The 11,486-nt window shown below is 57.5% G+C and overlaps 1 protein-coding gene across 1 annotated transcript; it reads left to right on the top strand.

Annotated features, from left to right (window-relative positions):
* The first annotated feature begins 668 nt into the window (after positions 1–668).
* NYAP1 (neuronal tyrosine phosphorylated phosphoinositide-3-kinase adaptor 1) lies at positions 669–10,176 on the top strand. The gene is made up of 6 exons (XM_012474796.3): positions 669–1,416; positions 2,903–3,264; positions 4,207–5,721; positions 6,617–6,832; positions 7,071–7,180; positions 9,913–10,176. Exons 1-6 carry the CDS (start codon positions 1,349–1,351, stop codon positions 10,174–10,176), a joined length of 2,535 nt encoding a protein of 844 aa, XP_012330219.2. The 5' UTR covers positions 669–1,348.
* Positions 10,177–11,486: the final 1,310 nt, after the last annotated feature.

Raw genomic sequence — 11,486 nt, 5'->3', positions numbered from 1 at the left:
GCAGGCCAGGTACGGTGATGGAGAAATTGGGAAGGCTTGGTGCAGGGAGGTTGGGGTGGGAGGACAAGGGACAGGGAGGATTGGCGGAACGAGAGGCGGAGAAGCCCAGGGTTGCAGGACAAGGGGAAGGGGAGGGGTGCCGGGAACCTGGGGCCCTTGGTTGGAGAAGGGGGATGAATCAGGCCAGGTTTGGAACAGGGGAAGGGGGAGGACGGCTGTAAGGAGGGGCGCCTGGGAGGAGAAGTGAGGCTGAAGGCGAAAAGAAGAATGTGGGTTTGGGGGAAGGAAAACCGGAGCAGGTATGGAGGCTGGAGCCCAGAAGGTAGCAATGGGGCCAGACTGGAGCACCCTGGGTGGGATTGAGGGGGACTGAGGGGCGGGGACTGGAAGAGAAAACCCGGGGGCCTCCCAAATCCTGGAGGAAGAAGAAGGTGATTGGGGCCATCAGCGAGGGAGGGAGGCAGAGACCAAATCATTGCTAAAGGGCCAGGGAGCTGGAATCGGGGTGGACCAAGGCCCAGGCCTAGGGAAGGACTGGAAAGTGGGGGGGAAGGCAGGCAGTGGAGATAGATGGATGGGTGGTATTTTAGATGCCCAAGTCAGGGTGTCTCCCATCTTTCCTTCAGCGTCCCCACCCTGCCCTTATGAGATCCCCCCACTACAAGCCCAAGATGAAGGGGAGAGTCTGACCATCTCCCCTTTCCCCAGTAGGGTGCAATGTACGCAAGTAGGCCCTGGGCATAACTCCTTGCCTGTAGGTGTGTCCGGTTCTGTGTAGCAGATTTGTGTGTGTCTGGAGGTCTGTGTGTGTGTCTGTGGGTGTGTCTGTGGGTGTTTATGTCTGTGTGCCTGTCTATCCCTAGGTTTCTGTTTACCTATGCCAATCTCTGTGTCTGGTGCTCTGTCTGTAGATGTGGGTCGGTGGCTCCGTGGTTTGTGTGTCTGAATGTGTGTTTGTGTAGCTGAGGGGTTGCAGTCTGTTTGTGGGGCTTGTCTGGGTGGTGGATCAGGATGTCTTTATGAAAGAAGGGAATCTGTGTTGACCTGGTCTCCCCAGAGTGTGTATTTGCGGCTCTGAACACCTTTGTCGAAGTCTGTGTCTGTCTGTCTGTGGGTCCTCAAAGTGTGTTAGGTTTTCTGTCTGTGTTTTCCTCTGCGAAGACCCGAGTCATGTCTCTTCTTTTTCTCTCTTTCATTCATTCCTGGCCCCCACCCATCCCACCTTTCTTTTTTTTCCTTCTCATCCCCCCCCCCCACCACCCAGTGGATCCGGGACCCAGGGAGGGCCGTCCCCCGGGCCTGGTGGCTCTGAGCAGGGCCCCCCAGCCCCCACCTCCTGCCCCACGAGATGAACCTCCTCTACCGAAAAACCAAGCTGGAGTGGAGGCAGCACAAGGAAGAGGAGGCCAAGAGGAGGTAAGGCTCTGCTCCAGACTGCTCCCTCCCCTTCCACACCTCTGCCTGCCCCCTCACTGGGCCACAGCCCTTCTCGGGGGGGCCCTGGCAGCTGGAATGGTGGTAAGCTGGGGAGGGTGATAGAGTTATGAGTGAGCTCTCTGATCTCCAAGTCTGTGCTCAGTAGAGAACCACCAGGATTGCACACAGACTGTCCCAGCCCTGTTCCTGGCCTCCTGTGGGGTAGGGGGGATTTTCTAGCCCTGGAGCACCCCTTTGGTTGTTCCCCATACCCAGAGGCCCGAGTCACCCCCTCCTGACTCACCTCTGGCCTGTAGCCCTTTTCGTCTCTGCAAATTTGGGGCTGGCTTCGGACTGTCTTGTCACCTGACCTTGGAAGGGGCAGGTCCCACCTCCCTCCCAGGGTCTAGGGAAGGGGTCATTTCAGAGGCATCAGAGAACATCCAGTTGGCCTTCTCCCAGTTTCTCCTGCTGGGGAAGGTGAGTGGTTAAGTGACAGGGTTGTGTGTGTGGTGGGTGGACATGCAGGCTAGGCCCTGCCAAAGACCTGGGGCTGGGGATGATTCCTGGACCCCTGCATCCCTGTCTGCCTCCCCGCTTGCCCTTCCAGGGACCTGGGGCCTGGCCTCTCCCATCCTTTTCTCCTTCTCCTCTTCACTCCCATTGACTTCACAGCCGCTTGGAGCCTGACTCACAGCCACCTCCCTTTTTCTTCCTCGCTACTGTGGAGTTTAATTCTTGTTGTTAATTAGATTAATCACAGTGATCGCTACAGCGATCTCTCCCTAATGAAGGGTTAGTAGACAGGGCCTTAATGAGCGCCCACCCCACACAGCTCTTCTCTCTTCCCTGCCAGTTGCCCCCCTGCCTCCCACCGCCCTCCACTCATACAGAAGCGCAGGGACAGTGAAATGGAATGGGTGTGAGCTGGGGAGGGTGATAGAGAACAGCACCAAGGGAGAGGGAGGAAGAAGGATGGGCTGGGGGAGGGAGGCTACTCTGGTCCTGGAGGGGCAGGTCCTGCGTCTGGGAGAGGAGGTGTGCCGTGGGGGCGTAGGTCACAGTGGCTGGGCAGGAGGGGAGACCAGAGGCCAGGTGTGCACCAGTGTGAGAGTGAGAGGGGCCGAGGAGCTGTGGGGGCAGGTGCGTCCATTTGTGTTACCTGGGTCTGTATCTCTAGCTCTGCACAAGGCTGTCCATACAGGTGCCCAGGCTGCGATCCGCCAGCCCCAGGGATGCTCCCCTGCTAGACATACTCACCCCTCTTCTCATCCCTGCCCCCAACTGCTTTGCCTTTTTAAAGCCCCAGATTCTGCCTGAAGCCCCTTCATTGGTGCCCTGGACTTTCTGGCACCCCTATCCCCACCCCAGGCTCCTGTCCTCCTCCCTGGGAAGCCACAGGGTTGCTGACACCTCTCGGGGTGGAGAAGGGGGCGGCCCAGATCCCAGGCCTTTCCTCCACTCCATCGTGGCCTTCTCTCCCCAGCTCCAGTAAGGAGGTGGCCCCCGCAGGCCCGGTTGGGCCCGTGGCCGGACAGGGGCCTGGGGTCCGAGTGCGGGACATCGCCTCGCTGCGGCGCTCCCTCAGGATGGGGTTCATGACCATGCCTGCCTCCCAGGAGCACACCCCGCACCCCTGCCGCAGCGCCATGGCCCCACGCTCCCTCTCCTGCCACTCAGTGGGCAGCATGGACAGTGTCGGGGGTGGCCCCGGCGGGGGCGGTGGGGGCCTCACAGAGGACAGCAGCACCCGAAGACCCCCTGCCAAGCCCCGGAGACACCCCAGCACCAAACTCAGCATGGCGGGGCCGGGGTCTGGGGCAGAGACGCCCCCCAGCAAGAAAGCAGGTGAGATACCCCCTATCTCTCCCTGGGGTGGAGCTGGGAGCTGGGAGAATCTATTCCAGGCCGGGGGAGGCTTGCCGGGAGGGTTCATTCAGGGAAGAACCAAGGAAGTGGAAGATTCCATTATCAAAAGGAATGGGGGGTCTTTTTGGATGGGCTTGAGATGAACCATTCAAGGACAGGGGACACTCCCTGAAAAGTTCTTGAGAACGGGGTGGTGGCCTCACAGAAACAATGAGGGTAGGAGCTGCGGATTCTGGAGAATATATTAGAAAGACTAAGGGCTGTGGGACAGGCACGATGGCTCATGCTCTTAATCCCAGCATTTTTTATTTTTTATTTTGAGACAGTCTGGCTCTGTCGCCCAGGCTGGAGTGCCATGGCATGATCTCAGCTCACTGTAACCTCCACCTCCCAGGTTCAAGCAATTCTCCTGCCTCAGCCTCCCAGGTAGCTGGGATTAGAGGCACTTGTCACCACGCCTGGCTAATTTTTTGTATTTTTAGTAGAGACAGGGTTTCGCCATGTTGGCTAGGCTGATCTCCAACTCCTGGCCTCAGGTGATCCACCACCTCGGCCTCCCAAAGTGCTGGGATTACAGGCGTGAGCTACCACGCCTGGCCAATTAACTGACTTTTTAAAAAGACCAAGGACTGACTGGTAGAAAAGTAACCTACAGCTGGGCATGGCGGCTCGTGCCTGGAATCCTAGCGCTTTAGGAGTCGGAAGCAGCAGGATCACTTGAGCCCAGGAGTTTGGGACTCATCTCTATTGAAAAATTAAAAAGATATGAAGAGACATCCTAGGGCTGTAAGTTGAAGAATGTGGGGAAAAGATATGTCCTTGCAGAGGGGTCAAGGGATCAGAATGGGCTCCCCAAATTTGCTCCACCACGCCCGGCCAGTGAAAAGCCTGGTTTACTTTTCTCTTCCTTGTCCTGTCCAGGCTCACAGAAGCCAACTCCGGAGGGCCGAGAGTCCAGCCGGAAGATTCCTCCGCAGAAGCCCAGGCGAAGCCCCAACACCCAGCTCTCTGTCTCCTTCGATGAGTCCTGCCCCCCAGGCCCCTCTCCTCGAGGGGGGAACCTGCCTCTTCAGCGCCTCACTAGGGGGTCCCGAGTAGCTGGGGACCCTGATGTGGGTGCCCAGGAAGAGCCTGTGTACATTGAGATGGTGGGGGATGTCTTTAGGGGAGGAGGACGAAGTGGAGGAGGCCTGGCTGGGCCCCCTCTTGGGGGTGGGGGCCCGACCCCTCCAGCAGGCGCCGACTCAGACTCTGAAGAAAGTGAGGCCATCTATGAGGAGATGAAGTACCCGTTGCCGGAAGAGGCCGGGGAAGGCCGGACCAACGGCCCTCCGCCATTGACGGCAACATCCCCGCCACACCAGCCTCACGCCCTTCCAACCCATGCCCACCGTCGCCCAGCTTCAGCCCTCCCGAGCCGGAGGGACGGGACGCCCACCAAGACCACACCTTGTGAAATCCCCCCGCCCTTCCCCAACCTCCTTCAGCACCGGCCTCCACTCCTGGCCTTCCCCCAAGCCAAGTCTGCTTCCCGAACCCCTGGCGATGGGGTCTCAAGGCTACCTATCCTCTGCCACTCCAAGGAGCCAGCCGGCTCCACCCCAGCTCCCCAAGTGCCTGCACGGGAGCGGGAGACGCCTCCCCCACCGCCTCCACCTCCTGCTGCCAACCTGCTGCTGCTGGGACCATCGGGCCGGGCCCGGAGCCACTCAACACCGTTGCCACCCCAGGGCTCTGGCCAGCCCCGGGGGGAGCGGGAGCTCCCCAACTCCCACAGCATGATCTGCCCTAAAGCGGCGGGGGTGACGGTAGCCCCCCCTGCCCCGGCCGCCTTGCTCCCTGCCCCCCCCAAGGACAAGGCCGTGTCTTACACCATGGTGTACTCGGCGGTCAAGGTGACCACACACTCCGTTCTGCCCGCCGGTCCACCCCTGGGTGCTGGGGAGCCAAAGACGGAGAAGGAGATCTCAGTCCTCCATGGGATGCTGTGTACCAGCTCGAGGCCCCCCGTGCCAGGGAAATCCAGCCCCCACGGTGGGGCCATGGGCGCGGCAGCTGGGGTCCTCCACCACCGCGGCTGCCTGGCCTCCCCCCATAGCCTTCCGGACCCAACTGCAGGCTCCCTGACCCCACTGTGGACCTACCCAGCTACAGCAGCTGGGCTCAAGAGACCCCCTGCCTATGAGAGCCTCAAGGCTGGGGGGGTGCTGAATAAGGGCTGTGGCATGGGGGCCCCATCCCCCATGGTCAAGATCCAGCTGCAGGAGCAAGGGACCGATGGGGGTGCTTTTGCCAGCATCTCCTGTGCCCACGTCATCGCCAGTGCAGGGACACCAGAGGAGGAAGAGGAGGAGATGGGCGCCACAACATTTGGGGCAGGCTGGGCCCTGCAGAGGAAAGTCCTCTATGGAGGGAGAAAAGCAAAGGAGTTGGACAGTGAGTGAGGGGTGGGGAGTGGGGGGATGCTGGTGTCGGGGGTGGGGGCCAGCTGGGGATGCCTGCAATGGTTTGGGGGAGGTGTTGGAGGAGTTATTTGAAAGTCACAGCCTTGAGTCTGGGATGTTTTCTAGTAGACCAGAGGGATGGGGGTGGGCAATAGACAGAAAGGTCGGGGTCCCCCAGTGTGCGCTAGAGGGGCAGGAAGCTCTGGGAGATGAAGGGGGTCAAATCTGGCCCTGTCCTGCTCTGCTCCCTGCCCCTCCCTTCCTGGGGCTGCAGGGGTGTGTGCTTGTGAGTGTGCGCACCAGGAACTAAACACAGCTGCCTCCCAGCTGTTACCATGGCAACCTATCCAGACAGGAGGGAGAGGAGAGGGAGGCCCCTACCGTTGCCTGGCAACGCAATGCTCTGCCAGGCCTCCTCTCAGAGCTGAGCTTAGTTCACAGGCAGCCCTTCCCCCCAGCACTCCCCTTCTGGGCTCAGGAATTGGGATTCTCCCCCTGCAGTCCCAGGGGGATGGTCGTTCTGGCCCTATCTGGAGGTGGAGGGTCTTGGAAGCTAAAACTGGGGTTAGGGAGGCCCCTCTGACCAGGGAAAAGGGTTTGGATGCAGCACATATACATGATTCTCGGCCCCAGGGGATGGTACCAATGGTTGGAAAGGAAGGTGGTGGCACTAGGGTCCCTCCTGTGTGTGTGTGCGTGTGTGTGTGTGCATGTGCGTGTGCCTGTGTTTGTGTGTTGGGGGAGTGTGAAGGAGCCCCATCCCAGCTGTGACTTGCAAAAGGGGCAGTTGTGCCTCCTGGTCCACCCATGCTGCAGCGTGTGTGGCCGGAGGGACAGAAGGACGCCTCCCACGTGCAGGCACACAGCTCTCCTTGTCATCCCAGCAGAGGTCGAGGACGGTGCCCGGGCCTGGAATGGCAGTGCCGAGGGTCTGGGCAAGGTAGAGCGTGAGGACAGGGGCCCTGTGACATCGGGGATCCCAGTGAGGAGCCAGGGGGCAGAGGCCCTGCTGGCCAGGATCCACCATGGAGGAGACCGAGGAGGGAGCCGCACCTCGCTGCCCATTCCCTGCCAGACCTTCCCTGCCTGCCACCGCAATGGAGGTGACTCGGCCTGCACACACCTGTGCACAGCAGGGCTGGCTGGGGGATCTCCTGGGGTCTAGCCTCACCTGTTCCGACTTCCTCTCACCTGTTCATGTCCACATCCAGGGCCCTAAATTTTCATACCACATCTCCACCTCTTTTGCCCTCTGATGAGGCAGGGGCAGCCGGGACCATTCAAGGGCAGGGGACTGGGAACTAGGGGAGGGGCACCTGACTCCTCCTTCTTCTACCTCAGACTTCACGGGAGGCTACCGCCTGGGGCGCTCAGCATCCACCTCCGGAGTCCGGCAGGTCTCGCTCCACACCCCCCGGCCCTGCAGCCAGCCCAGGGATGCCCCGAGCCAGGTGAGGCCTGGTTTTTCTTTTATTTGTGAAGGAGCAGGTGGAGAAGGCTTGAATGTGCAAAGAAAAGCAATAAAGGGGCCAGGGCTGGGCATGGTGGCTCATGCCTGTAATCCCAGCACTTTGGGAAGCTAAGGCGGGAGGGTCGCTTGAGGCCAGAAGTTCATTAGCTTAGGCAACATAGTGAGATCCTGTCTCTATTTAAAAAAAAAAAAAAGAAGGCCAGGTATGGTGGCTCATGCCTGTAATCCCATCCCAATGCTTTGGGAAGCCAAAGCAGGTAGATTGCTTGAGCCCAGGAGCTCAAGACCAGCCTGGGCCACATTGAGAGACTCTAGCTCTATAAAAAATTTAAAATGTAGCAAAGTGTGCCAGTGCAAGTATTCCCAGCTACTCTGGAGGTTGAGGTAGGAGGATGTCTTTCCACTGGGAGGTGGAGGTTGCAGTGAGCCATGATAACGCTACTGCATTCCAGCCTGAGCCACAGAGCAAGATCTTGTCTCAGAAGAAAAAAAAAAAAAGAAAGAGGCTGGGCAGGGAGTGGTGGCTCATGCCTGTAATTGCAGCACTTTGAGAGACCGAGGTGGGCAGATCACCTGAGGGCAACAGTTTGAGACCAGCCTGCCAATGTGGTGAAACCCTGTCTCTACTAAAAATACAAAAATTAGGATGTGAGGGTGGGCACCTGTAATCCCAGCCACTCAGGAGGCTGAGGCAGGAGAATCACTTGAGCCCAGGAGGCGGAGGTTGCAGTGAGCTGAGATTACACCACTGAACTCCAGCCTGGGCAACAGAGTGACACTCTGTCTCCAAAAAAAAAAAACGCTAGGCACAGTGGCTCGTGTTTGTAATCTCAGCACTTTGAGATGCTGAGGTGATCGGATCGTTTGAGGTCAGGAGTTTGAGACCAGCCTAGCCAACATGGTGAAACCCCTTCTCTACTAAAAATACAAAAGTTAGCCAGGTGTACTGGTGTGTACCTGTAATCACAGCTACTCGGGAGGCTGAGGCAGGAGAATCACTTGAACTCCAGAGGTAGAGGCTGCAGTGAGCTGAGATCATGCGATTGCACTCCAGCCTGGGCGACAAAGTGAGACTCCATCTCTTAAAAAGAAAGGAGGGGGCAGGGGAAGGGCTATGCAGGCTGGAGCCTGAGCCAGCACAAACTAATGAAATATGAGGGGATTGGGAGAGGATCTGGGAAGGGTTTGCTTAAGATGGGCAGCAAGGTAGGGCCCAGATTGCATATTTCCAGACTGACTGGAGATCAGTTAGGGCCACCACTAGCTAACAGCACACCTTTGTGTGATTTAGGAAAAGGACCCCCTCACTGGGCACCATGGCTTGTGCCTGTAATCCCACAACTGTGGGAGGCGATGGGAGGATCGCTTGAACCCAAGAGGCTGAGGTTGTAATGAACTATGATTCATCCATCATAGCACTCTATCCTGGATGTCAGGGCAAGACCCTGTCTCAAAAGAAATAAAACAAAGAGGTCAGGCATGGTAGCTCATGCCTATAATCCTAGCACTTTGGGAGGCTGACACAAGAGAATTGGTTGAGTCCAGGAATTCTATACCAGCCTGGGTGACATAGGGAGACAGTCTCTAAAAAAAATTTAAAAATTAGCCAGACATGGTGGTATGTGCCTGTGGTCCTTGCAACTCTGAAGGCTGAGGCAGGAGAATCACTTGAGCCTGGGAGGTAGAGGCTGCAGTGAGCCATGGTCATGCCACTGCATTCCAGCCTGGGTGGCAGAGAGAGAAGCTGTCTTAAAAAAAGAAAAGAAAGACACACAGAAAAAGGTATCCTGCCTACCCTTGCCCCAACTGGGCACAGTAGTTGATGCCTGTAATCCCAGTGCTTTGGGAGGCCAAGATGGGAGGGTCTCTTGAGGCCAGGAATTCAAGACCAGACTTGGCAACAAAGCAAGATCCCATCAATACAAAAATAAAATAAAATTTAATTTTTTTTTTTTTGAGACTGAGTCTTGCTCTGTATCTCAGGCTGGAGTGCAGTGGTGCAATCTCCACTCACTGCAACCTCCACCTCCCAGGTTCAAGCAATTCTCCTGTCTTAGCCTCCCAAGTAGCTGGGACCGAAGGCACGCGCCACCACACCCAGCTGAAGTTTTGTATTTTTAGTAAAGACGAGATTTCACCATGTTGGCCAGGATGGTCTCGGTCTCCTGACCTCGTGTTCCGCCCGCCTCAGGCTCCCAAAGTGCTGGAATTACAGGCATGAGCCACCGTGCCAGGCCAATTTAATTTAATTTTTTAACAATTAGCTGGTGTAGTGGCCCACGCCTCTAGTCCCAGCTTCTTGGGAGGGAGGCTGAAAGCTGGCGGATCACTTGAGCCCAGGAGGTTGAGGCTGCAGTGAGCTGTGACTGCACCACTGCATTCTGGTCTGGGCGACAGAGCCAGACCCTGTCTCAAAAAAACAAAAAAACAAAAAAAAAAAAAAAAAGAAAGAAAAAAGTGTCCACTCTAGGGGGACCAACTTAAAAAATGCATCTGTCTAGGAAGACTAGGGCTGGCTGGGCCAAAGCTGCAGGACTTGAATTTCAGCCCCTAGGGGCCTCACAGCCGAAGGGAGCCAGCAGAGACCGTGGGGGGCAAGCAAGGACTTGCTTCTGGGGGAAGACGTGGGTCTCGGCAGTGTAGACCGGGCCCGGTCATGCTGAGGTCCACGACCCTACCCGCCTTTTTCTTTCTCCCCTGCCCGCGGCCCAGCCCCACCCCGCGCTGCCGCTGCCGCTGCCGCTGCCGCTGCCGCCCCAGCCGGCCCGCGAGCGCGACGGGAAGCTGCTGGAGGTGATCGAGCGCAAGCGCTGCGTGTGCAAGGAGATCAAGGCGCGCCACCGCCCAGACCGAGGCCTCTGCAAGCAGGAGAGCATGCCCATCCTCCCTAGCTGGCGTCGGGGGCCTGAGCCCCGCAAATCCGGCACCCCGCCCTGCCGCCGGCAGCACACGGTCCTCTGGGACACCGCCATCTGAGGCGGGCGGGGGGACCCGGGCGCCTGGATTGGGGAGGGGGCGGGCACGCCTGACTCTCCTGGGAGCCTCGCCTTGAGAGACATTGAAGGACCACGTGGGAGAGTGCCAGGGAGAACCCCTGCCCTCCACCCTACCCCTGGGATGGGGAGAGTCTGCCAGGCCCATCCGGCTTGGGGTGCCAACAGCGCTGCTGAGAAACTTGGAGGAGGAGGAGGGTTTGCTTGAGTTGTAGGGCGAGGGCTCTGGCTGTTCTCCCTGCTGTGCACTGGACACCCCTCCTCCTGAATCAAGCCAGAGGTCAGCATGGGGAAGGGAGGAAGGAAGCGATGGGAGGAAGAGGTGGGTGGGTGAGCTGAAAGAGAGGGACTAGAGTGACAGACGGAGGAGCTCTTTTCTAGAGAGCCTGGAGTCGGGGAGGGGGTATTTATTTTGTTATTTATTTCAGTCTGGAGGGCGATTCTGAGCCCTTCTGACCTCCTGAGCCGGAGTGGAGAATCAGGGCCAAGTTTGCACTCTCCCCAATGCCAATGCCTAAAGGCCCTGCCATCCACGCTACCCCACAGCCAAGGAGCAAGGAGGGGTCTGCATGGGGAGTGGACCTAGAGAAGAAGGGGCCCAGGGAAGCAGAGGGCTCAAGTCCATTTACAGTATTCACAATTTGCCAGAATTTGGTAGTCAGTGTGGCCTGCTCTGAATCAGGCATCTTATTTAGTTCTGGGGTGAGGGTCTAGCACCAGGGATGGGCGGGATGCTGGGGAGGAAGAGGGAAATTTTCATGGGTTGGGGGGTGGTGGGCAGGGTATTTATTTAAATTAAAAAAAAAAAACACAGAAGAGATGTCAGGAACTTTTTTTTAATTCCTTTCTTTTCAGAATAATATATTAAAAGACTCATGATCCTAAAGCTGGCTTCTTCTATTTCACAGCGTGCTCTGCCATTCTTACACTTGCTCCTTTTCCCATCTTGCCCCTGGTTGGTGGGAGTTGAAGGTTGTGCGGGGAGGGGTGAGTAGCTGTGGTCAAGCCACAGGGCAAGGTGGCGTTCCAGGTAAGTCTTTGGGAATGCATTGGGCTATGACTCCATTCCCATTTTTTTTGTATGTGCACAGAATGTGTTCTTGGCATTGCACTGATGCAGAAGGAATATTCAGGCATGAAGCTTGCCTTCAAGTACCTTGTGATCTACTCAGGGAGGTAAAAACCCTGAGACAACAATAAACAGTGTTACAGGAGTAAGAGAGCCGGGACAGGGCCAGGCATGGTGGCTCACGCCTGTAATCCCAGAACTTTGGAAGGCTGAGGTGGGTGGGT

The sequence above is a fragment of the Aotus nancymaae genome, unplaced genomic scaffold (genome assembly GCF_030222135.1).
Source record: "Aotus nancymaae isolate 86718 unplaced genomic scaffold, 86718_ANA_hifiasm-v0.15.2.pri h1tg000015l_0, whole genome shotgun sequence".
NCBI lineage: Eukaryota > Metazoa > Chordata > Mammalia > Primates > Aotidae > Aotus > Aotus nancymaae.
Note: the sequence above shows the minus strand (reverse complement) of the source record. Positions and strands in the feature narration are given on the sequence as shown.